Source organism: Lagenorhynchus albirostris, chromosome 16, assembly GCF_949774975.1.
Source record: "Lagenorhynchus albirostris chromosome 16, mLagAlb1.1, whole genome shotgun sequence".
NCBI lineage: Eukaryota > Metazoa > Chordata > Mammalia > Artiodactyla > Delphinidae > Lagenorhynchus > Lagenorhynchus albirostris.
In genome coordinates, this window is record NC_083110.1 from 83,065,275 (window position 1) to 83,089,012 (window position 23,738).

Here is a 23,738-nt window from a genome sequence, read left to right on the forward strand (position 1 = left end):
TGTGCTGCGCTGGACCAGGGCAGCCCCCGGAGATGGTCCGTCCCGGTGGTCCTGCAGCACTCCCGGGGGCTCCCTCTGGTTCAGGTTTGTTTGATCAGCGTGGCCTCAGAGCTGGATTCCTGGGGCTCCACTGAGGCCAGTGTTCACGGCACCAGTGTCCCCCTCCCCCAGAGGGAGACAGGGTGATCAGGGAGCCAGACCACACCCACATCCCTGCCACCAACTCAGGAGATAGACATGCTGTCCCCTCGGGCCTCAAAACGCACACTTAGATGTACACAAAAACCCATATAAAATACGGGTTTATACAAAACCCCAAACCTACCCCCTGCCCAGTTCCTGCCTCTGACATCACCAAGTCTCCACCCAGAACTTTCTCTGGGGATCGGCACCGCCACAGGGCATCCTGCAGTACTGCCCACCTCTGGACCCTGGCTCCCCGGTGCTACCCGGGCGCACGTGCCCCATGTGGGCTCGCTGTGCTGTGCTGCTGACCCTAACTCCCTGCACCTGGGGGAGCAGGGGCCGTGAGCTGTTCCAATCCGTGGGTGCTCCGGTCCTTGTCGATTTCACGGTTCTGCCCCAGGTGCCCCTGCGCTCTGACAGGCACCACCTGCCCCTCAACCCTGCAGCGGCCTCAAGGCGCCGGGGGCAGGAGACGGGCATCCACCCCAAGGCTGAGGACCGGGGCTCCGGGGAGGCCCTGCCCCAGCAGGCCCCGCCCCGACTCCCAGACGAACGTTCTGTAACGCAGCAGGCATAGAACGCGCAGAACAGCCAACACCAAGTGGTTCTCATGGTGTTTTTCTCAGAGGTGGGAACTATACAGGAACACAGCAGAAATTACCAGAACGGTCTGTATCTCTGTAAAACACTCTTCACGCCCACACCCCTCCCCCCTTGATGGACAGGAGCCGAGCAGCCCCTGGGCCGGCCCCCCACCCCCACCCCGGCTCCAGGCGGCACGGCCGGGCGAGGCGAGCTATGTACAGCAGGTGGCAGGAGACCAGGGTGCCCGTCCAACCACGTGGCCCGTCGGGGGCCACCAGGAGAGCCCGCGTGCGGGCCACGTGCTTCTGTCCGCCATCGCCTGGGCGCCCCGCCCTCCGTGCCCACTGCTCTTGGCCACACCCACAGCCTCTTTGTCACCACGTGACAAAGAGCCGGAGGGCAGCCTCAGCGGTCAGACTGTCCAGGGAAAGTCCAGCCGGCTGCAGCGGGAGCCGCCGGCCTGGGCCTGGGCCTGGACCCGCCGGGCCGCTCCGTGGGAAAGTCGATGCTGGGCCTCCGCCCGCCGCCGGGTCCCTCTGGAGGCCCCGAGTCTCCGGCGTGACCTGAGCTGACGCCGTGGGCAGGGGCCGCCTAGCCGCTCCCGGCCGAGGGGCAAATGGTGCCGCACACACGCAGGGCCGAGCGTGCCCCCTCGCCGTCTGCCAAGGCCTCTGCGCCCTCCCCGGGCTCAGGTGCGGGCAGGGGCTCGCTCGTGGGGTCCTGGCTCCTCTTCAGCCTTGGGGGGAGACACAGGGAGGGCCTTGACGCGGCCTCGCCGGCAGCCCCGGACGCTGCTCGCTGGCCCAGGGCCTGTCCAGGGACTCCTGGAGTGGGTCCCGCAGGAACACGGACACATGCTGGGCATCTCTGCCTAGGCAGAAGCTCCTCCAGCCACACTGGCTCAACAGGGCGTGCGGGCACACGGGGCGTTCCAGCCCAGCACCCTCTGTCTGGCCGTTCCTGGCCCTCGGTCTCGGAGTGGCAGGGCTGGCGAGTCTCAGCCCATTTCCAGCCAGAAGCTAAAAGGGGGCCTAGTTTAAGCGCAGGTTCTGTGGGTCAGCAATTCTGGAACAAAGCACCTGGCCAGGTCCCATCACTACACAGCCTTGACCTCCAGGACGATGGCCACTGTCCTAAACCAGTGTCCACACGTCGTCCTGGTCACTGAGGCAGGACAGAGCACCAGCTAATCCTGCTCACTTGCCAGGCCAGAGCTCAGAGCCGCCTCCTCCAGGAAGTCCTCTGGCCTCGCCCCACTCCTCCTCCTCTCGGGCCCCACAGCACTGGGCCGCCTCCCTCCACTGTGGCAGGTGTTTTGGGTGTCTATTTGTGGCCTGTCGTATCTCCCTGCCAGCCAGCTCTGCCCTTTCTGCCCCACAGGCCTGAATAACCAAGTGAGGGGTGGGAGTTGTGACTGCAGGGGCCGCCCAGGAAGTCGTCTGCCCTCAGCTGGGCAGGTCCACCCAGCGTCTGCCCAGGAGATTCTGGCCACTGGCTGAAAGTGCCCAACGAGCCCTTCCCCCAGAAGCCTGAACAGGGACCTCCCACCCTCTCCCCCAGGGCCACTGCTCAGAGACCCCGAGGAGGGCAGGGGTCAGGCTTCCCAGCCCCGCTGATGCCACGTGGCTGCTGTGGCCAAGAAAACCGAGGCCCAATTCCCCAAAGTCCTTTCTGCCCCCATTACTGGCCCCCAGCACGCACACTCACTTTTCTCTATTAAAAATCACGAAGTCTTGCTGGATGGCATCAAGGCAGTCCTGAAGGTAGTCATTCTCCTGTTAGTCAGAAAGACACAAAGATGAGCGCACGGACCCCGCCAGGTTCCCTCGCATCCCTCAGGTGAGCTCCTGGGCACCCCTGGTCCGCTTCTGCTCCGTGGCCTCCCCCTCTCTGAGGAGCCTGCCTTTGGGCTGTTTCGGCAGCCGGAGCGCATGGGAGTTTGCATCTCCAGGTGACCCTTAGCCGGAGACAGAAGGACGCCCGGCCCCTATCTCAGGGTGGTTGCAGTGTGTGCAGAGCCAGACTCGTGTGGAAGCCACACCGGGCTTGGTTCCCTCCCCTCTCCGACACACACCAGGTCCTCCTGGTCACTTGAGCCTGGTACACAGATCCCATCTGAGGGTCTGACTCCGGGGAACCTGACTAAGAAGGTCCCCGGCAGGAGCTGTCCCAAGAAGCAGATGCTCAGCATGGGGTTCTGGAGTTGGGTCCCGCCCTGGCCAGATGCAAGGAGTGCTGAAGGGCCCTGGCGGGCGTGAGACCCCGACCGCTAAGACCCTCGCCTCAGGTGTGTCGGGAGAGGGTGCAGGTGGAGGGGACGCACTGGGACTGCGGGTCAGGGTGGTCGCGCCTGGCCCCATGGGCGTGTGAGCCACGGGCTCGGGGCGGCCAAGCAGCAGCCCCAGCCGCAATGTGGAGACGCTCCATCCCGCAGCCCCCACAGGGAGCTGGAGACAGGCTGAGACAGCGGAACTTCAGAGAACGCTGGACTCACAGCCTTGAAGTTTCCTGCATCAAATGTAAGGCCCTGATAGGGAAGGAGCGGGCCTCTGGGACGTGGGAGGGGCCACCCGAGGAGATGTTCGTGGGCACGTCAACCCTGCGCCCCTGCACTCCCGAGCCCGCGGGAGGGCCTCTCGCCCGCTGGAGGAGAGTGACACCTCCACCCCAACTCCTGCGGACGACGCAGAGCTGCAACCACAGCAGGCGAGACACAGCACTGGCCCGCTCAAGCCCTGCCCCCCCTGCCCTCCTCGTCACGTGCACCCCTCGCAACTGCGCAGGCGCTCAGCCTGCTGGTAAGGAAGGTGTTACTACGAACCGGCAGGACGGGCCTGGGAGGGGCCTGGGGGTGGGGCTATGTGGCTGGACAAGGGAGAGTCTGCCCTTCCAAGACTCGGGTCTAATTCCCCGGCAAGAGCCCTGGCGTGTGTGGGTCCTAATACGCTGCAACGTGGAAACATGGGAAAAATGACGGCCCAGGTGAAGAGTCCGGAAGGTTCAGAACGGCCTTGGGAGAATGCCGGGGGGTGGCGGGCGCGTCAAAGTCTCAGAGGGCTGGGCAGCTGGAGCGCGTCAACAGACTCAAGGATAAAGACCCACGGACCCATCAGACGACCGTGTTCCTCTGGAGGGCCCGAAGGACACTCCTTCCAGCCAGATGACAAGGAATGAGCTGGGGGGGGGGGCACGGTGCCCTGGGGAAGCTCAGTGGCGTCTGTCTTGTTCAGGAGGTTCTGCTCCAGGACCGAGCCCCCAGAGGAGGTGATGACGGGACCCAGAACAGTGGAAGCCGTAACCTCGCCTACTCAGCCGCACCAAGGTGGGTGGGACTGCCGCAACAGGCCTCCAGGTTAGAGGGGCACGCAGGGCACCCCGACCCCCAGGGATGTGGACGACGTTTGACAGGTCACGGCGCTCCCAGGGGTCAGAGACGGACAGCCAGTGCTTGCGCGCGCGTGCGCGCACGCACGCACGCACGCACGCACACACACACACACACACACACACACACAGTAAGATCAGGGGTGCGGGAGCAGAAGGCTGGCGTCGGCCACCTTGATGGAAGGTCACAATTCTTTTTCTCATTTCCACATCGAATTCGGTTCTCAGACCTAGACCCAGGGCTGAAGGAGAGGCAGGCTCCCTGTAGGGAAGGCCCAGGCTAATTCACAGCAAGTGTACATGGCAGCTATACCCTCAGCCCTTCCCAAAGGTATTTATGACCACTTCCCTCATGTCTGCACACAGGAGGGGGTAACGCCCAGCCGTTTAGAGGTCTGTTGGAGACAGGGTCTGCGCTAACACTTGGCCCACGTCCATCTTAGCCTACCCAGTGGCTACCGCCCCCTAGCTGCTGCTTGCATAACCAAGACCGATGTATTTGGCATCTAGCAGAATTCTCAGATTAGTACCTTGACCTGTGGAGTAACAGCTATTATCACGGAAAAGCCCAGTGATAGCTCCTGAAACTCTACCCCCTCTCAACAAACCAGCCGAGACAAGAAACAGAAAACAAACCCACCCCCAGAGTGGAACAGCAGTGACAGGTGCCACTGCGAGGGACGTCTGAGGCTTTGCCTTTACCTGTGGGGACCCAAGGATGCTGCTTCCATTGTTTTCCCGTTGAATTCATGAGCCTGGCCCTGCAGAGATCAGACGGCTCGTGGCAGGAGAGGGGAACTGGGACAGATTTAACCTAGTGGTGGCCCGAGCGCCACCGCTGAGCCTGAAGCGGACGCTTTACCAGAACAGATGACGCAGCTGCTGGTGTGTGGCGCACAGCCACTGACTGGACACACACATGCTTTCCGATCCCATCGGCAAAGAGGGCTGGTATTTTGCATTCACCTAGGACTAACACAGTATAAAGCCAGTCCCCAGGTATGATGGTTCGGCAAACGACTTTCTGACTTTACAGTGGTGTGAAAGTGATATCAGGTAGTAGAAACCGTACTTCAAATTCTGAACTTTGATCTTTTCCCGGGCTAGTGATACGCGGTCCGATCCTCTCCTGTGATGCTGGCCAGGGGCTGCAGCTCCAGCTCAGCCCCACGACCACAGGGACCCAGACAGCCGTTCTGGTTTTCATGTTCAGTACAGCATTTTGATCATTTACATGAGACAGTCAACACTTTGTTATAAAATAGACTCTGTGTTAGACAATTCTGCCCGGAGTGCTCTAAGCACGTATAAGGCAGGCCGGACTAAGCTACGATGTTTGGTAGGTGGGGGATTGTAAATGCATATTGACTTATGATATTTTCAACTTACAACGGGTCCGTCAACCCTGGCTCAGTGCTGACGATAAACGGACAGGTGCACAAACTCCGGCCGGAGCCAGTTCTGGACCAGAAGCTCAGGCCACTCAGGGACGAGGGCTGAGGTCACGCCAGGAGGTGAGCCCCTGATGCATGCAGACCAGAAGAGGTACCATCTGAGGGTGAGGAGGTGCTAGAGTGGGGATGGGGATGGAGAGACGATGTCCGCGGCCTGGGGGTTGGCGGGGGGAGGGGCTGCGGTTCATCTCACCCTTCCGCACCCAGGTTCTCCAAGGACAAGAGACACTCCTGCCCAAGGAGCCGCTCGGAGGGTCTGGGCAGCGTTAGAGGCAGACGGTGTGCACAGTGCCGTGCCCCAGGGACCCCTCCTTCCCGAGGCACGGGCTGTGCTGTCGGCAGGGAGCTGGGGCTGCGCTGCGCACCCCGCCCGGCTCCGGCGCCTTTCCTTGCAGTGGCACATGCGTGTGGTCCAGCGACCTGCTGTGGGCTTTTGGACCCTTTGCCGCACAGAGTCAGGAAGCCACGGAAATGTCTATCCCTCTGGGGCCTTTCGCTGACTGGGTGCCGGGTGCAGGGGCAGGAAAGGCCGCTTCCCCAGAGTGTAACCCGCGCTCAGGTCCCTGAAGGGCAGGCTGCTCTCCGAGGACGCTGCCTGAAACCCAGACTTGCTGCCCCCCACCCCGACTGCATGAGTGGCTGTTCCGGGCGCCCTGCCTGAGTCAATCCGTGCACACGGTCCTCGGGGTAGACATCCACGGGCCCTGTCGATGCTGATACACACAGCGTCTGACCCCAGGTATCACCAAGGTGGGGAGTGACGAAGGGCCTGGGCCTGGGGACCAGGCACCAATCCCTAACTCAGTCACAGATGACCTGCTGAGCAACTCAGATGTCATTCCCAAACCCCTCAGGATGCCCTGGAAATGCCAGGGACCCAGAGTAGCCGAACCGTCTCGAAAAAGAACAGGTCGGAGGACTCACACTTACTTCCTGACCTCAGAACTCACCAGAGAGCTCTAACTGTCAAGTCAGTGTGGCACCGGCAGGACAGACACACAGCTCAGCGAACTAGAACGGCAAGTCCATACGTAAACCCCCGCGTCCACTCCATACGTAAACCCCCACCTTCACGGTCAATTAATGACGCCAAGCAATTCAACGGAAGAAAGAAGAGCTCTTTCAACCAACAGCGCCTGGACGACTGCACGTCCACAGGCAAAAGAAGCAGGTTGGGGCTTCCCTGGTGGCGCGGTGGTTGGGAGTCCGCCTGCCGATGCAGGGGACATGGGTTCGTGCCCCGGTCCCGGAGGATCCCGCGTGCCGCGGAGCGGCGGGGTCCGTGGGCCGTGGCCGCTGGGCCTGCGCGTCCGGAGTCTGTGCTCCGCAACGGGAGAGGCCGCAGCAGTGAGAAGCCCACATACCGCAAAAAAAAAAAAAAAAAAAAAAAGAAGCAGGTTGGACCCTACCTGACACTATCCACAAAACTAACTCGAGGCGGATTCTACACCCAAACTGTAAGACAAAGAACATAAAACACTTAGAAGAAAACACAGGAGTACCTCTTTGTGACCTTAGATGAGGCAATGGTTTCTTAGAAACGACACCAAAAGCATGAATGAACAAAGGAAACAGATACGTGGGGCTTAATCAAAACCAGACTTCCGCTGCAGATGGTGTCAACCAGAAGAAAGGAAACCCACAGGACTTCCCTGGTGGCGCGGTGGTTAAGAATCCGCCGGCCATTGCAGGGGACACAGGTCTGAGCCCTGGTCTGGGAAGCTCCCACATGCCGTGGAGCAACTAAGCCCGTGTGCCACAACTACTGAGCCTGCGCTCTAGAGCCCGTGAGCCACAGCTACTGAAACCCACACGCCTACAGCCCGTGCTCCTCAACAAGAGAAGCCACCACAATGAGAAGCCCACGCACCGCAACAAAGAGTAGCCCCCGCTCGCTGCAACTAGAGGAAGCCCGCGCGCAGCAACGAAGACCCAGTGCAGCCAAAAGTCAATAAATTAATTAATAAATTTATTTTTTAAAAAAGAAAGAAAACCCACAGACTAGAAGAAAATCTTTACAAATCGTCTGTCTAAGGCACTTGTGTGCAGAATATGTAAATAAATAACTTATCGATCAATAATAAAAAACAGAAATAAGAAATGTAACTTCAGCTCTTTCATATAAAGAACTCAAAGCCATCACTCCCACCCCGATAGCAAGAACAAAGTCAGACCAACAGGACATCAAGGACAGCTCCACACCTGCAGTGCCCCTGCCGGCACCAGGGGCTGCCATCAGGGGAGGGGATGGGAGCCCACCCACCTTCTCACTGAGAAATTGAGGGTTCCAAGGAAGACCCCATCCTGGCCTTTCACCGCAGTGAGAAGAGGCTGACACCCATCTCTCTGCCCAGGACCCAGGCCGGGGGCAGCACAGGCCCCCCAGGTGTGAGAGGCTGCATCCCAGGACATCCCCACAGGCTCGGCCGGGTCCGGGGGCTGGGGGACTGCCGAGCGCGTACAGTGTCCCCGCTGTGATCACCACCATCCACACCCGCAGCCCTAGTTGTGTTGTGAACGCTGGCCATGCCCCAGGGACGGGTCCAGGCTGGATCCCCTGCTCCCCGGGAACGCCCCCCCACTTCCAAGAGCAGCTGACCTGGGGCAGGATGGGGGCTTTGACAGGTTAAACCATGTCCCCCAGGGTGGGGTCCTGGCCCCATTTCCTCAGAATGTGAAACGACGTCCCTGCAGATGCCACCAGTCAAGTAAAGGGCAGGTCACCCGCACTACGCATCCTACCCAGTGTCACTGGTGTGCTCGTGCGAAGAGGAGGCAGAGACACCCACACGCATGTGCACACACATGCATATGCACGCATGCACACGCACACACATGCACTCACGTACGTGCATGCACGCACGCGCACATGCACTTACATGCAGCCTCCATGCACACACGCATGCACACGCGCGCACATGCACACACTCGCGTATGCACGCACACACATGCACAAAAGCGTGCGTGCATGCACGCACACAGGTGGCCCCGTGACCACGGGGGCAGAGCCTGGCCCTACGCAGCCACAGCAGAGCTGGGTGAGGCAGGAGGCACCCTCATACCCCGACGGCCAGTGCCCGCCCTGCAGAGGAGGGAGCGAAGGGCAGGCAGGAGCAGCTGTGCTGGGCGCGGGCCCCGAGCTCACCGACTGGGAGCTGTCCCTGCTGCTGTCCCGCGACCTGTTCTTGGCCAGGCGCTTCTTCTTCTTGTGCAGCGGCCGCGACTCCAGGATCATCTCCTCCAGCTCGAAGGTGGGGTCGCAGTGCAGGCGGCCTTTCTGTGGAGGACGGTGCTGAGCCCGGCACCCGGCCACCCTCGCCCGCCCCGTCCACCCTGGGCCTGTGGGCTTACGTTGGGCACGAAGCCGGGCTCCACCTTCTTCTCACTCAGCTCGGTCCACAGCACATCGGCCAGTGCGGGGGCCGCCTGCATGTCCTGCAGGCTGGACACGCGGTGCTTGGGGTTCACGGTGAGCAGCTGGAACAAGGCCCCGGTCAGCCTGCCCCGGGCCCAGGTCTACCCGGCGCTCACCGGCCCCGGTGCAGGTCTCCCCGGAGCCATCAGCAGGCAGCAGCCTGGCTCACTGCCCTCCCGCTTGGAGCCCGACAGGATGGTGGCTGTCACGGCCCCAGGAGGCCCCAGGGCAGCCGTGCGTGCGTGGCCAGCATCACGGCCATCGCCTTTTCCGGGGGAAACAGCAGAGACCCAGTCCAAGGCTCCCCAGCCTGGTGTGCGGACCCTCCTCACCCCCAGCCTGGGCCTGCGGCGGCCGGGGTCCCGCCGTGTGAGCCACCTGGCTGCTGTGGGCACAGCTGTGCGGGGCGAAGGCTGTGTTAAGAGCCCCTCTCGGGGGCTGGGGGAGGGCCTCTAGCCGCTTGGCTACACTTCCAGGGCCTAAGGTCTCCGGGCAGGGGCCAGGACCTGCCCAGCAGGACCCCGGGGCCAGGAGACGGGAGCTGGGGGTGAGCCGGGCCACAAATGTCCAGCACGCCCTCCCTCACCCATCCTGACCCAGCTTCGACGCCCCAGCGTGCTTGAGGGACGGCTCTCCGAGTGGGGAGCTGGCTGGCCAGCCGAGGAGTGGCCCCCCGGCCCGGACCTGGACCCCAGGGGAGGCACTCCAGTGGTGGCGCCACAGCCCCAGGTCCCCACCAAGCTGAGGTCCCCACCAGGCTGAGGTCCCCGGGCCGCTGCTGACTTGTGCTCAGGACCTGGAATGCGCGGGGGTTCTGGGGTTTTCTCTGCTTGCTCCCCGCGGGGGGCTGGCCAGGCCAGTGACTGCCCACCTCCAGCAGGAGGCATGGGGCAGAGGGGACCAGAGCAGGGCGGCCCCGGCACCCAGCCCCACACACCCTCCCTCCAACACACACGATGGGGTGACCTGCCCTGAGCCTGGGCATCTGTGACGCGCAACCAGGTCGTAAGGATTAAATTCAGCTGCACCTGTGCTCACGTGGGCCGAGCTGTTACAGCAGGACAAGGAGCGGGTGGCCGCTGGAAGCCCGGCCGGAGAAGCACACAAGACGCAGAAGGCGCGAACCAGATGCCTTCTCCGGACCAGGGCCTCCAGGCTGCCCACCCTCGGGACAGGATGCCCGTCGAGCCCCACGTGTCTGGCCGGGCCTGCGCTCCAGGCAGGGCCGGGAGGGGCGGCTCACCTTCCGCAGCAGGGCCACCATCTCCTTGGACCAGGTGGGCACGTACTGGACGCTCACGGTGCTGAACAGCTGCACCAGGGACTCCGCGGTGTTGCCCGAGTGGATGTCGTAGGGCCTCTGGGCAGCAGAGGCAGAGCTGCAGCGGCGCCTCCCCGAACCCAGGGCCACCCGAGGTGAGCCTACCTGCCCCCAGCCCCCGGTGCAGGCCCAGGGAAGAGCCCAGGAGGCCAAGCCTGCAGTGCAGCCGGGGAGACGACCCGAGAGGCTGCCAGCGGGCTGGGAAGGACGCACAGCGCCCCCAGGGCGCCTGGGCCTGGTGGACCAGCTGCAGAGGGCAGAGGGGGCTGCCTTGCCTAGGGCCTTCTCCAGGGCAAGTCCTCGGAGGCCCCGACGAGGAGCTGGGAAGGGCAGGTGGTGACCTGACGAGGCCCCCAGCCTCCGGGGCTCCAGCGCTGGCTGGGCCACGGCAGCTGTGGGGATAGCACAGGGGCCCACCCGCACACGAGCCTCACGGGAAGTCCCGAGGGGGCAGCCCTGCTGGACGGTTCTCTGCCTGCCCCCAGCCCCCTCCAGCATGCAGCCTCGCTGACGGAAAGCACGGACCACCCTGAGCACCTGGGGGTGGGGGCAGCCTCACCCCTTTGGGAGCTGGGGACACCCCGGGGGGACGCAGCTAGCTCGGGGTCTGGGGACTGAGCCCGCGGGCCGCAGGAGCTCCATACCCATCCACGCAGCAGTTCATAGGCCATCACCCCCACCGACCACCAGTCCACCTCGAAGGAGTAGCCAGTCCCACCGTTGACAAAAGACTGGAAGATCTCCGGAGCTTTCCAGGGAGGGAAGGAGGAGCTGAGCATCCCTGACCACAGGGCCCGTGACCCCAGCCCCGGTGACCACAGGGCCCGTGACCCCAGCCCCGGTGACCGCAGGGCCCGTGACCCCAGCCTCAGTGACCGCAGGGCCCGTGACCCCAGCCTCGGTGACCGCAGGGCCCGTGACCCCAGCCTCGGTGACTACAGGGCCTGTGACCCTAACCCTGGTGACCACAGGGCCCGTGACCCCAGCCCCGGTGACCACAGGGCCCGTGACCCCAGCCCCGGTGACCGCAGGGCCCGTGACCCCAGCCTCGGTGACCGCAGGGCCCATGACCCCAGCCCCGGTGACCGCAGGGCCCGTGACCCCAGCCTCGGTGACTACAGGGCCCGTGACCCTAGCCCCGGTGACCACAGGGCCCGTGACCCCAGCCCCGGTGTCCGCAGGGCCCGTGACCCCAGCCCCGGTGACCACAGGGCCCGTGACCGCAGCCCCGGTAACCGCAGGGCCCGTGACCGCAGGCCCAGAGACCAGGCTGCCGCCAGAGCTGGACTAGGAAGCTGCCCTCGGCGGTCAGTCTGTCCTTCCCCACTGACCGCCTGGTTCAAATCCCAGTCCCACAGCCTGACGAGGGCGGTGGGCTATCTCATTATCAGACCCACAGTACACGCCCGTCACTCAGATTCTTCTGCACGGATCAGGCCTGGCTGTTCTTAGCCTGACCATCCCCTGCTGCTGTGCCTTTAGGTCAGTGACCCGACCGCACCAGCCACAGGCCAGGGGAGGAGACCGGCCGGCAGGCTGGCAGGGGCCGCGGGCTGGGAGGGGCGAGCCTCACCCATGTACGGCTTGGTCCCGGCCAGCGCAGTCGCCCTCTCGCCATCCTTTATGATGGTGGCGATGTTGAAGTCAGTCAGGTGCGCATGTCCTGCGAGGACAGAGGACAGCATGACTGTCCCAAGGGGATGTGTCCTGCGGGCAGGGGCGCACACCCTCCGCGGCTTTGGGCTCGCACGCCTAGGCTCACCTCGCTCATCCAGGAGGATGTTATCGGGCTTCACGTCTCTGTAGAAAGAGCAGGAAGCAGGGAGATGAGTCCAAAGATTCCGGCAGGGCTGGGGGTTCCCATGAGCTGGGTCCTAAGACCCCCTCCCCACCTGGCAGCACCCTGGCAGAGCTGGGTGCACCCAGCCCTTCACCTCCTGAGGCCAGACGGCGGGGAGAATGCCCAGCACTGGACGCCGAGGGGCACTGAAGCCCCCAGAGGATGAAAGCAGGACCCCCTCGCCTGGACCCCCGAGGCGGGGCCCTCTCCCAGAGCCCCGCAGCTGCGCAGGATTGTCAACTGGGGGTCTGTGGCTCCGCCAGCTGGCCACAGGCCTCGCCTTCCCAACCTCTCGGCACTCAGTAAACGTTCGGTCCTGCACCGTGACCAGGTAACAGAATCCCACAGGCAGAAACGCAGAATCACGTCTACTTCACTTTCTACCACGTGGGATTTTGTGTTTTATCCTGTGGATGCAGCTTCATCTTTCGCATTTCATCTGCCTTCAGATGCTAAAATTAGTTTGAATGTTAAATGTTAAAATTAGCTTGCATTTGCCAAAGACATGGCAGATGGGCACAAGGGCACCTGCTGGGCGGGGGCAGGGATACTGCAGTTGAACAGACCAGGTGAAGCCCCCCTCCCCATCCCAGGAAGGCCACCAGCCCTCTGTGCCCAGCCTCAGCTGGGGATGCTCAGACAGGACCCACCCCAGGCGGCCACCTTACGTGCAGCCATGGAGCTGGCCTCAGAGCCAGGCACTGACGGGCCCGGTGCCACACCTGGGGGCAGGGCTGCGGGTGAGGGCAGGGCAGAGCACACAGGAGCCCATCTGGGTCCTGCTGGAGGGCGGCACCCGCCCCGTCAGGTGTACACACACCTGTGGATGATGTGCTGACTGCGCAGGTAGTCAAGGGCCAGTGCCGTCTCACAAACGTATAGCCTCACGGTGTCCTCAGAGAACTGGACGTTCTGCTGCAAGTGGTAGCGCAGGTCTCCCCCCGGCAGCAGGTCCACCACCATGAACATGTCCTCCTCGTCCTGGAAGGAGTACCTGTGGGCACCGTGGGAGGACCTGGCATGCACACGGCTGGGGGACCAGAGTCACAGCTCCTGCCACACCTGACGAGTCCCCCTGTAAGAGCCCTGGCCTCAAGGCCACCCCCCACCAGGCACCCCCAGGAGAGGGGCCCTGCCCGAGGAGCCACCTGGAGCCAGAGCCCTCAGGAAAGACAGAGAGGCCTGTCCCCATGGGAGGTGCCCAGCTGGGACAGAGATGCCCATGGCTGACTGATGGAGAGTGGAACACAGCACTGTCCCTGGGCCATTTTCCTGATGCCCTGGTTTCCTCTTCTCCAAAAAGGGGATAAAGAGGGTTGTTAAAGAAGAAATTGAGACAGTGAGGAGAAATGCTCAGGTAGGGCTGGGCAAGGGACCAGCTTCTAACAGCCGGCAGCTGTAGTGACTGTGGTGGTGATGGTGGTTGTGGTGGTGATGGCGGTGATGGTGGTGATGGTGGTGATGGTGGTGACGGTGGTGATGGTGGTGACAGTAGTGACGGTGGTGATGGTGATGATGGTGGTGATGGTGGTGACGGTGGTGATGGTGATGGTGATGATGATGGTGGTGATGGTGGTGATGACGGTGGTGACGGTGGTGATGACAGTGGTGACGGTGGTGATGGTGGTGACGGTGGTGACGGTGATGATGATGGTGACGGTGGTGATGGTGATGATGGTGGTGACGGTGATGGTGATGATGATGGTGATGGTGGTGACGGTGATGGTGGTGACGGTGGTGACGGTGATGATGGTGGTGACAGTGATGATGGCGGTGACGGTGGTGACGGTGATGATGGTGGTGATGGTGATGATGGTGATGGTGGTGACGGTGGTGGTGGTGACGGTGGTGGTGGTGACGGTGGTGACGGTGGTGACACTGGTGATGGTGGTGATGGTGATGATGGTGATGATGGTGGTGATGACGGTGGAGATGGTGGTGACGATGATGGTGGTGACGGTGGTGACGGTGATGACGGTGGTGATGGTGACGGTGATGATGGTGGTGACGGTGATGATGGTGATGGTGGTGATGGTGATGATGGTGGTGATGACGGTGGTGATGGTGGTGATGGTGGTGACGGTGATGATGGTGACGGTGATGACGGTGGTGATGGTGACGGTGATGACTGTGGTGACGGTGATGACGGTGGTGATGGTGGTGACGGCGGTGGTGGTGGTGATGGTGGTGATGGTGGTGACGGTGGTGACGGTGATGGTGGTGGTGGTGACGGTGGTGATGTTGAGGATGGTTTTGGGGATGAAGGTGATAAAGAAGAAGACAGTGGTGAGATGATGAAGATGGTGGCAGTAGGAAAACAATGGTTTAAGGACCTCCGTCCACTTTGTAATCTCTTCTGTGAGCTCTCAGATAATCAGCTGGCTCTTGTCTCAAGAGTAAAGTTACAAAGAATTAAGTTTTCATGTCATGTTCCTCCCTCTTCCCCCCAGAAGCCACACTGGTCTCATTCTAGGGGCTCACAGGACTCCAGGGAGAGCGGAAGGGGTTGATCTCACTGCAGGCTCCCCACCCCTCAGCTGGTCTTGGTGCTCAGTTTGTGGAGGAAACTCAGATTTAGGCGCTAAAAGCCTCCCTCCCAGACTTCAGTGCCAGAAACTTCATGTGTCACAGGCATCCTCTGTGGGGAAGTCCAGGCTTCCTGCAGGCCAGGAAGCCCTGCGTCAGTGCCATGTGTGTGTGCGTGTGTGTGTGTGTGTGTGTGTTGTGTGTATGTGTGTGTGTATGTGTGGACACCTAGTCTGGGCTTCCTGCAGGCCAGGAAGCCCTGCGTCAGTGCCATGTGTGTGTGCGTGTGTGTGTGTGTGTGTGTGTTGTGTGTATGTGTGTGTGTATGTGTGGACACCTAGTCCGGGCTTCCTGCAGGCCAGGAAGCCCTGCGTTAGTGCCATGTGTGTGTATGTGTGGACACCTCCCAGGGCACTGGGAGGCGAGGGGGGAGAGAGGGGAGGCGGAGGGGGAGGGTGCCCAGGGCAGGACAAGGCTCCACCCCGCCAGCTCCTGGGAGGCGAGGCAGGGAGAGAGGGGAGGGGAGGGGGAGGGTGCCCGGGGCAGGAGAAGGGCTCCACCCCCACCAGCTCACCACAGGTTCACCAGGAAGACGTGCTCGATCTCCTGCAGGATCTCCAGCTCCCGGAACACATTGCGGACCTCACCCCGCTCAATGCACTGCTGCTTGTTCATGTACTTCATCGCATACATCTTCTCCGTGTCCCGCTTCTGCACGATGCACACCTGGGGGCAGAGAGCATGTCAGCACCGCTGCCGGGACGCGTACCGCGGCCGTAACAACACTGAAATGACCGGATTTCACGTCCTTGGCGGGAATAAGTCTCCTGTGCAGACTGAAGCCGGGGGGACCCGGCCTAAGAGCACAGATGCCAGGGGTGGCTAGGCCTGCATGGTGCCCGCGCCCCTCACGGGCCGAGACCTGGGCTCCCCCTTCCCAGGGCTTGGGGCAGTGACTGGTTCGGAGGATTGATGGGGCATGAACGAGAGGACCCCCTGCTTGGTGCCCTGCACCCAGGGAGCCCAGAAGCAAGAGCTGCTGCTCCCACCAAGCACAGGCCACCGTCCCCATCACAACAGGGACGCTCTCAGATAGTGGGGCCCTTGCACGGCTCAAATTCCAACCCTCTGAGCAGCGAGCTGCAATGTCAGTAAGCAGCGTTGACACTGCTAACACGGGGCTAACTGCTTGCAGAGAGACCAGGATGCAGAGGGGAGTGAGAAGCACAGAATAAGGAGAAACTCGGCCTGGGGTCCCTCGTGGCCAAGGAGCATCAGTCAGAACCCGGACAAAGGAAACCAGGGTCAAAGAACAAAATACTGGGCTGCAGAACCAGTGCCACGCCCCCCATTCAAGTGGAGACACCATCCCCCCAAGACAGATAACCCCAAGGCATTTCCCACAGACTTCAGTCTCCAGATCTTCAAGGAGTGACAGCCAGAGACCCGGAGGAAGTGGAAAATCCTGGAGCTCCAGATGGGTTGGGGACTGTCCCAGATGCCTCACCCAAAGGCAGGTGGCCTGGCACTGATCAGACATCTCAACAGGCACCAGATCTTGGGCCAAACCTGCTGGATCCAACCCTTGGGTGAAACCCACGTCCCTCACACAGGAACGCATCTTAGAAACGCAGTGACTTTTCCAAAGATGTTCTTCATCAACTGTATAACACACTTTCAAACCACCTTAACATCCAACATCCTTATGGACACGGGCAAGTAAGAGCAATGAAATATCACACAGCCACTGGAATAATATTTATAAATACTTTTAATGACGTGTGACGACTTAAAAAACGCCAAGGGAAAAGGTCAAGCTACATTATTTTTTTTTTCTTCTTCTTTTTTTTTTTTTTTAACATCTCCATTGGAGTATAATTGCTCCACAACTGTATGCTAGTTTCAGCTTCACAACAAAATGAATCAGTTATGTATATACATATATTCCCATATCTCTTCCCGCTTGCGTCTCCCTCCCTCCCACCCTCCCTATCCCACCCCTCCAGGCGGTCACAAAGCACCGAGCTGATCTCCCTGTGCTATGCGGCTGCTTCCCACTAGCTAACTACCTTACTTTTGGTAGTGTATATACAAGCTACATTATTTAATGCAAACAGTGTAGAGATGACACACCCATATTGGCAGAAGCCAGACCTGCTCGGGCAAACAGAGCAGCCCCGCTGGGGCTGGGGGCAGGGCACGCCGAGCCCCTCCCTGGCTTTCGTTCCTGCAGCGTCATCGTGGCGCCATCTGGTGGCAGACGCCCGAGGCCCAGGCGCACCCACGTGGTGAGACAGCCAGAGTCCTGCACACCCACGTCTACCCGCTACAGTGACCCTCACGGGCACAGCTGCGGTTTCGAGGTGACTCCACGCTCAGCCCCGCGCTGCCCACAGGTCGTGTCAGGAGCCCCAAGAGGTAGAGCTCACAGGTGACGCCCACGGGCACAGAGGGGGCATCTTTCATGGCTGAGCTCGGCACACCCCGAGCCCACACTGCCCCACCTCGAACCCAGGGGCACAAACCCCACCAGGGACTGCGACGGCCACCCAGACGCCCACGAAGCCCTGCCTGAAGCTGCGTCACCTGGGCCGACGCCCCAGAAAGACCCCACCCCGGGGACTGGAGGGGTGGGGCTGGGGCGCCGGCCTGAGACCCACATCGCTTCAGGCCTCCAACGACGCCCACCTGGTCTCGAAGCTGTGAAACCACGCGGCCCCGCCGGCGACAGGGCGCGTTTAGAAGGGAGCCCCGGACTGTGGGTGGGCAAGGGCAGCTCTGATGTCCCCCCAGCTTCTCTCCCCGGCCAGAGGGCCCTGCCTCCCGGGCCTGTCCCACCCCTCAGGCCTGTCCACTCCGACTGGCTGGCCGGTGGCCTCTGAACTTGGCTGACCCTCCGTTTCTCCATCTGGCTCGCGAGCTTGTGAGGGGTCAGTGAGGACAGTGGGTAAGAGGCTTCTGCCAACCGGTCGTGGTCAAGGGCAAGTCCAGGCCTTGTGTGCACGAGTCCACCCAGGGCCGTGTTCCCTGATGTGACCAGCTAAACGATGGCCCCCACGGATGTCCACATCCTCGTCCCCAGACTTTGTGGGCATGTGACGTCACCTGCAAAAAGGACGCTGCAGGTATGGTTAAGCTGGTGATGTCGAGGCGGGAGGCGGTCCTGGCAGGTGCAGGCAGCCCTAATCGTAATCACAGGGTCCTCGCGGGGGCGGCGGGGGCAGAGCGGAGACAGAAGAGTGTCTTGCTCGGCTCTGGCCCCACAACAGAACGCCACAGGCTGCGCAGCTCAAACAACAGGTGTTTCTCTCATGTATTCCGTGGAGGCTGGACGTCCGAGGTCAGGGTGCTTCCTGGCTCGCAGGTGGCGCCTCTCACCGTGTCCTCGCGTGGCCTTGCACGGTGACATCGCGTAGAGAGTGAGCCAGCTCTGGCCTCTTGTTCTTACAAGGACTCCATTCCCATCATGGGGCCCCCTCCCTCACGACCTCATCCAACCATCACAAACACCATCACCCTGGGGGCTGGGCTGCAACGTGGATCTGGGGATCCAGGCCATGCAGAAGGAAACGTGACACCTGGAGGGGCTGCAGCTCTGGGAGGAGGGCTGAGGCAAAGGACAGACTCTCCCCTCCAGCCTCCAAGGGAGCACGGCCCTGCGGGCCCCTTGATCCTAGCCCAGTTAGACTGAGGCCAGGGCTCTGGCCTTCAGAACCATGAGAATAAATGTGTGCTGTCTTCAGCCACCCCGTGTGTGGTCACTCGTTACAGCAACCCCAGGAAACAAATGCAGCCACTCAGCCCTTAGGTGCCCTGAGGGACCCGGACGAGGGTGGTCACTCGTTACAGCAACCCCAGGAAACAAATGTAGCCACTCAGCCCTCCAGGTGCCCTGAGGGACCCGGACGAGGGTGGTCACTCGTTACAGCAACCCCAGGAAACAAATGTAGCCACTCAGCCCTCCAGGTGCCCTGAGGGACCCGGACGAGGGTCGGTGTCACTGCCATGGAACACTGCTTTCCAAGCTGCCAGGGCTGCTCTGGGCCGTAACGGGCAACCTGTCACTGAGTACGCCAGGCCCTGTTGGCCAGAGACTGGCCCGGAGAGAAGCCAGGGCAGGTGGCCACACTGCAAGGCCCCTAAAGGCCACGCATTTTAGGACAGTGAGCCTTTCTGAATCTTTCCTCTCATTTCAGCAAAACGGCCCCCAGGTTGCCCTGGGATGGCCAGAGCACTCTCCCCAGCTGGCTGCCCTGGGCGTTGGGGACGCACACCCAGAACCTTCCAAGCTGCCCGGGGACAGCACGGGCTTGACTTAATGTACTTTCGTGCATCTCCATGTGCCCGGTCCTGGCCGGAGAATGTCACCCAGAAATGCAGACTGACGAAGGGGAGCCAGAGACCCGGTCCTGGGCGGCTACGTAACTATGTTTGGTAAAGTGCAATTACACCAGTTAAAAGCCTGTCACATCTGCTCTCCAAATGCCTTCTCAGGACTTCTGAGCCTGTGGCAGGGTTGGGGTGAGGCACTAGACTTCTCCTCCACTGCCCCCCAGCCAAAGATCCAAGGGGCCGAGAAGGAAGCGGCCGGCAGGGCCCCAGAGGGGCAGGTGGGCTGCCCCACGGGGGCTCCTGGCCGAGGTCACGGGAGAAGAACCCCAGAGCTCCTGCACATGCCGTGGGGCACATTCCGTGGCTGTCAGCCTGGCTGAGTCCCTTGGGAGCTCTGAAGGCCAGTGCCTGCCCCTGGGGCTGCCCCCAAGCTCCGCACGATTCCATCGCTCAGCAGGAAGAACAGCCCTACCTACCTCAGCTGCAGGGAAAGGCCCTCGAGCCCTTTTAAGTGTGAAACTTCAGCCTTCTTCCCACCCTTGGCCTGGAGCTGGGAGACGGGGCTGATGGGTGCTACCTTTGTAGGCTGCCAATCTGGGCAAGAAAATGGGCTGTTACGCAGACATGGGCCAGAAACACAAGTAAAATTCTGCCACTGCTGAGATGCAAGGCCAACGGCTCCCTCCCAGAGAGCCCTGATGTAGAAACACCACGTCCCAGAATAATATCAGCTCCAGCTCCAGCTGCCAGCCGACTTCTGATCACACAGACCAGCCAGTGCAACGCCACTCGCTCTAGTGGACGCTGCCCCAGGGAGGGGAGCGCCAGCTTCCCGCGGGCTGTGGTGCAGCCCGGCAGCACCTTCATCACCAAGAGGAGCTCAAGGCACCACCACCGAGCCACCTGGCCCGACTTTCCAGATGCAGTGAAATTCCGGAAATGGAAATCCCCGATGTGCCCACCAGGTGGCCTGATGGCAGAAGGGGGGGCCATCCGTGGTCTGAGGTTTCTGGATCCAGAGGAAGCTGTTAGAGCTGGTCTTGGCCTCAGCATCACCCGGCCCTGCCTGGTGGGGGGAAACCTGGGCCCGACAGGACAGGAAGGGCCTGTGTGCTGAGGACCACACCGGCCCAAAAAGGGCGGGAGCCCGCTGCAGCTGCGTGGGGCTGCCATGCAGGAAGGACAGAAAGAAGCCCAGAAAGGGTGCTGCCGACGTCAGTGAAGACGGCCTCAGGACAGTGATTTTTTTCTGAACTTTCTGCATTTTCTAGATCACTTCTTTTTTTTTAAGATTTATTTGTTTACTTAACTTTATTTACTTTTTGGCTGCGTTGGGTCTTCGTTGCTGCACGCAGGCTTTCTCTAGTTATGGTGAGCAGGGGCTACTCTTCGTTGCAGTGCACAGGCTTCTCATTGCAGTGGCTTCTCTTGTTGCACGGGCTCTAGGCACACGGGCTTCATTAGTTGTGGCGCACAGGCTCAGTAGTTGTGCCGCATGGGCTTAGTTGCTCCATGGCATGTGGGATCTTCCCAGACCAGGGCTCAAACCCGTGTCCCCTGCATTGGCAGGCAGATTCTTAACCACTGCGCCACCAGGGAAGTCCCTTCTAGATCACTTTTTTTTTTTTTTTTTCTGCGGTACGCGGGCCTCTCACTGTTGTGGCCTCTCCCGTTGCGGAGCATGGGCTCCGGACACACAGGCTCAGTGGCCATAGCTCACGGGCCCAGCCGCTCCGCGGCATGTGGGATCCTCCTGGACCGGGGCACGAACCCGCGTCCCCTGCATCGGCAGGCGGACTCCCAACCACTGTGCCACCAGGGAAGCCTTAGATCACTTTTAACATTATTGTTTTGAAAGCCAGTCGAAATTTTCAAAATGAAAATAAGCGAGGGGGTCCTGGGAGAGCTGACAAGAGCTGCAGGATCGCTGGCCAGAGCCCCTTGCGGGCGGTAGAGATTCCTCCTGGCTCTTCCCTTCCGAATGCAGGCTGGCGGGAGGGAGACACTTGTGAGAGCTGGTCTGCAAACGTGACTCTGGGGGGCGTGGTGTTGGGAGTCCGTGGGTCATCCATGGACATACAGTGCCCAGGAGTGGTCACTGCCGTCCTGTGTCTTGCGTGTCACTTGTCATTCAGAGCCATACGGACCTTTGCCAGCTCCCCCCAGACTGCCTTGTCTGTGCTGCGACATCTCCGCGTAGCCTGTCCAGCAGCACAGCTCAGAGGGTGCTCAGTTCAGGAGAGGCCGAGTTGTCTTTGACCACCTGTGACACGGCGGGCTTTGCTCTTCTGGGCTGACCTTGGGAGAAGCTCTGGATCCTGGTGAGGGCTGCACCTTCTGTGCCCTCTTCCGGGACGCCTCTGTGTCCGTGGTTAAGTCACAAAAGGCTGATTGGTTTTAAGCCATGAAAAGGCTCATTGGTTTATAGTCACATTAAAATAGGTAGCCATTTAAAGACTTAACTTTTATTTACCAAAGATTATCCCAGATCACAAGAACCTGAAAAACATTTGGATTAGTTTCTGTATTTCTGAGAGTTTTAGAGATACTTAATTTATATAAAGGCTTATTTGTCTAGTCCTAGGACTAGACATGACATTCTGTGTCTTCTTTTTCATTTAATCTTCCCATAGGATGAACAAAGAGTGTATTCATAAAAAAGAGGTCATAGAAGGTTTTTCTTTACCTTTTGAGTAATCTGCCTAGAAAACAAAGATTCTGTGTCTTAACCAAACAGTTTCCTGGGCTTCGTGTTGCCTTTATCACATCTTTGATTACTTAGAAAAACGGACTCTTCTCAATATCAAAAGAACTAAATTTTCTTTTTCCTCAAGTATATGACTTCCTGTATTTGCCTTTAAAATCTTTGTCACTTCAGAAACTAACACAACATGGTAAAGCAATCATACTCCAATAAGGATGTAAAAAAAAAATCTTTGTCACTTAGGTTCAATGGCTAAATACTGTTTCATAGTGACCTGCAATCTTATTTAATCGTGTTTTCAACTTTTTGACATTTTTTACAAACTTCCCAAAATCAAATTCAAAATAAAGTCTTTTCGACCTTGAACTAAGTTTGGGATTTTCAAGAGGGCCCCTGGAGAATCTCAAAAGGTTTATTATCTTACCTTATAAAAATAGAGATATTAAACTAATTAGGCATATTTGATATGTTAAATTACATGGGAAATATTGTCAAATTAAAACTGGTGATAAATCTTCTCTACATTTGTATGGTTATATGTTACTTATGTATAAGTGTTTCCAAAGTTATACAAAATGGTTAGAAATTTTTCAGTGTCCTCACTCTCTATATAATCAGTCATAATTCCAAGTATTATCTTAAAATACTATATGCCACAGAAATAACCAAATTTCCACGTCAATTGCATCACTTTTGCAATAAACTCATCAGATCTTTGACCATGGCTACTTTTCAACTTCAGTCATTTACACATAGTTACTGTTTTACTCTGATGCTTTCCTGAAAGCTTTTACAATGAACTTCAGACAAAAGTGCTTCATCTTTAAAAAGTTCATGGAAAGAACTCTGACAAGGACCCTGGAATACAGGTTTCTGGTAACTAAAACCACACCACTGAACCAGATGAGCCTTTCTAAAATCTAGTGGAAAAACTGATGGGTTCATAAAACTACTAATCCAAGATCAAGGAAAACAAGAATTAATTCCATGGGACTAAATGAACTCATGAAGATGATTATTATTTTTATGACTTTTTGTTTGAAGCATTGTTGGTTTTTTAATGTTCTGTTTTCCAGGCTTAAGAAATTATTTTTCTCTTTCTCTTTAAGCAATCTGGAAAAGTATACCTTTGTAAAGAGAACTGAGACATTTATCTTTTCCCTGATCCCTCCAAAATTCAGAAACTCTTATTAAATGTCCTGTTTTCATGAAAATATAGTTATTTACATATAGGGTCAACAGAATATGTTCTCCTTGTAACAGGATTTAATTTAAAACATTGGTTATGTTACCAGACTTCCACTGGAATGTCATATTTTAAAACGATGTACATGGGATCAAGTGGTTCTAGGTATTTTCACCATAAGAATCTTTGCTGCAAGCAGAGACAACTGATTGGCCATAATACGATTTTGCCATAAAAGATAAAATAATAAAAATAAAACAAAGAGAGACATTTAAAAAGACTTAATGAAACATGAAAATTAATAGCAAAAATTTTTAAGGATTTTATTGTAAAAAATAAAAATGCAAGAAAGATTTGAATACATTTAACATGTGTGTAGATTCATGATTATAGTTGTATTTGGGTATAGCTTAGAAAAAGCAATGAAACTTCCTTTCTTAAAAGTCGACCGACCATTAAGGATTCAAGATTTAATGTTGGATGTAAATTCTTTACGATATAAAAAACTCTGCTTTCTCTCTGGATTTCCCTGGAAGTAAAATGAACAGACAAGGGACGCTGCTGTTTTGTATCAATATACGGAATGTACATAACTAGTAGGACATATCTGGGCGACACGGAAACGTTCCATCACACGCTCAGCCCTTGTATTTCTCCAAATCATCTCGGCCAGATTCTGTGCCAAATACCCAAATTCTGTCTACATCACGTTCTCCACCATCAAACAGCAAAAAGGTTTCACCACTTTCAAGAAATGTATTCTCATCAGGAATCACGTAATCCTTTCTTTCTAGGGAACAGGAGG

General features: G+C 58.5%; 1 protein-coding gene across 3 annotated transcripts in view; it reads right to left on the reverse strand.

Moving 5' to 3' along the window:
* Positions 1–834: 834 nt before the first annotated feature.
* The window catches only part of STK32C (serine/threonine kinase 32C), an 83,394-nt gene continuing 60,490 nt past the window's right edge, over positions 835–23,738 (reverse strand). For 2 of the 3 annotated variants that reach the window (XM_060126924.1, XM_060126923.1), the window contains exons 2-11: positions 15,286–15,437; positions 13,006–13,179; positions 12,108–12,145; positions 11,919–12,008; positions 10,990–11,093; positions 10,268–10,384; positions 8,961–9,086; positions 8,755–8,886; positions 2,479–2,546; positions 854–1,507 (exon numbers count right to left, since the gene is read on the reverse strand). In XM_060126924.1, the coding sequence (XP_059982907.1) occupies positions 1,363–1,507; positions 2,479–2,546; positions 8,755–8,886; positions 8,961–9,086; positions 10,268–10,384; positions 10,990–11,093; positions 11,919–12,008; positions 12,108–12,145; positions 13,006–13,179; positions 15,286–15,404 (1,113 nt within the window). In that variant the 5' untranslated portion in view covers positions 15,405–15,437 and the 3' untranslated portion in view covers positions 854–1,362. Of the gene's footprint in view, positions 1,508–2,478; positions 2,547–8,754; positions 8,887–8,960; positions 9,087–10,267; positions 10,385–10,989; positions 11,094–11,918; positions 12,009–12,107; positions 12,146–13,005; positions 13,180–15,285; positions 15,438–23,738 lie in introns of all 3 variants that reach the window. The other variant, XM_060126922.1, reaches the window with a different exon arrangement.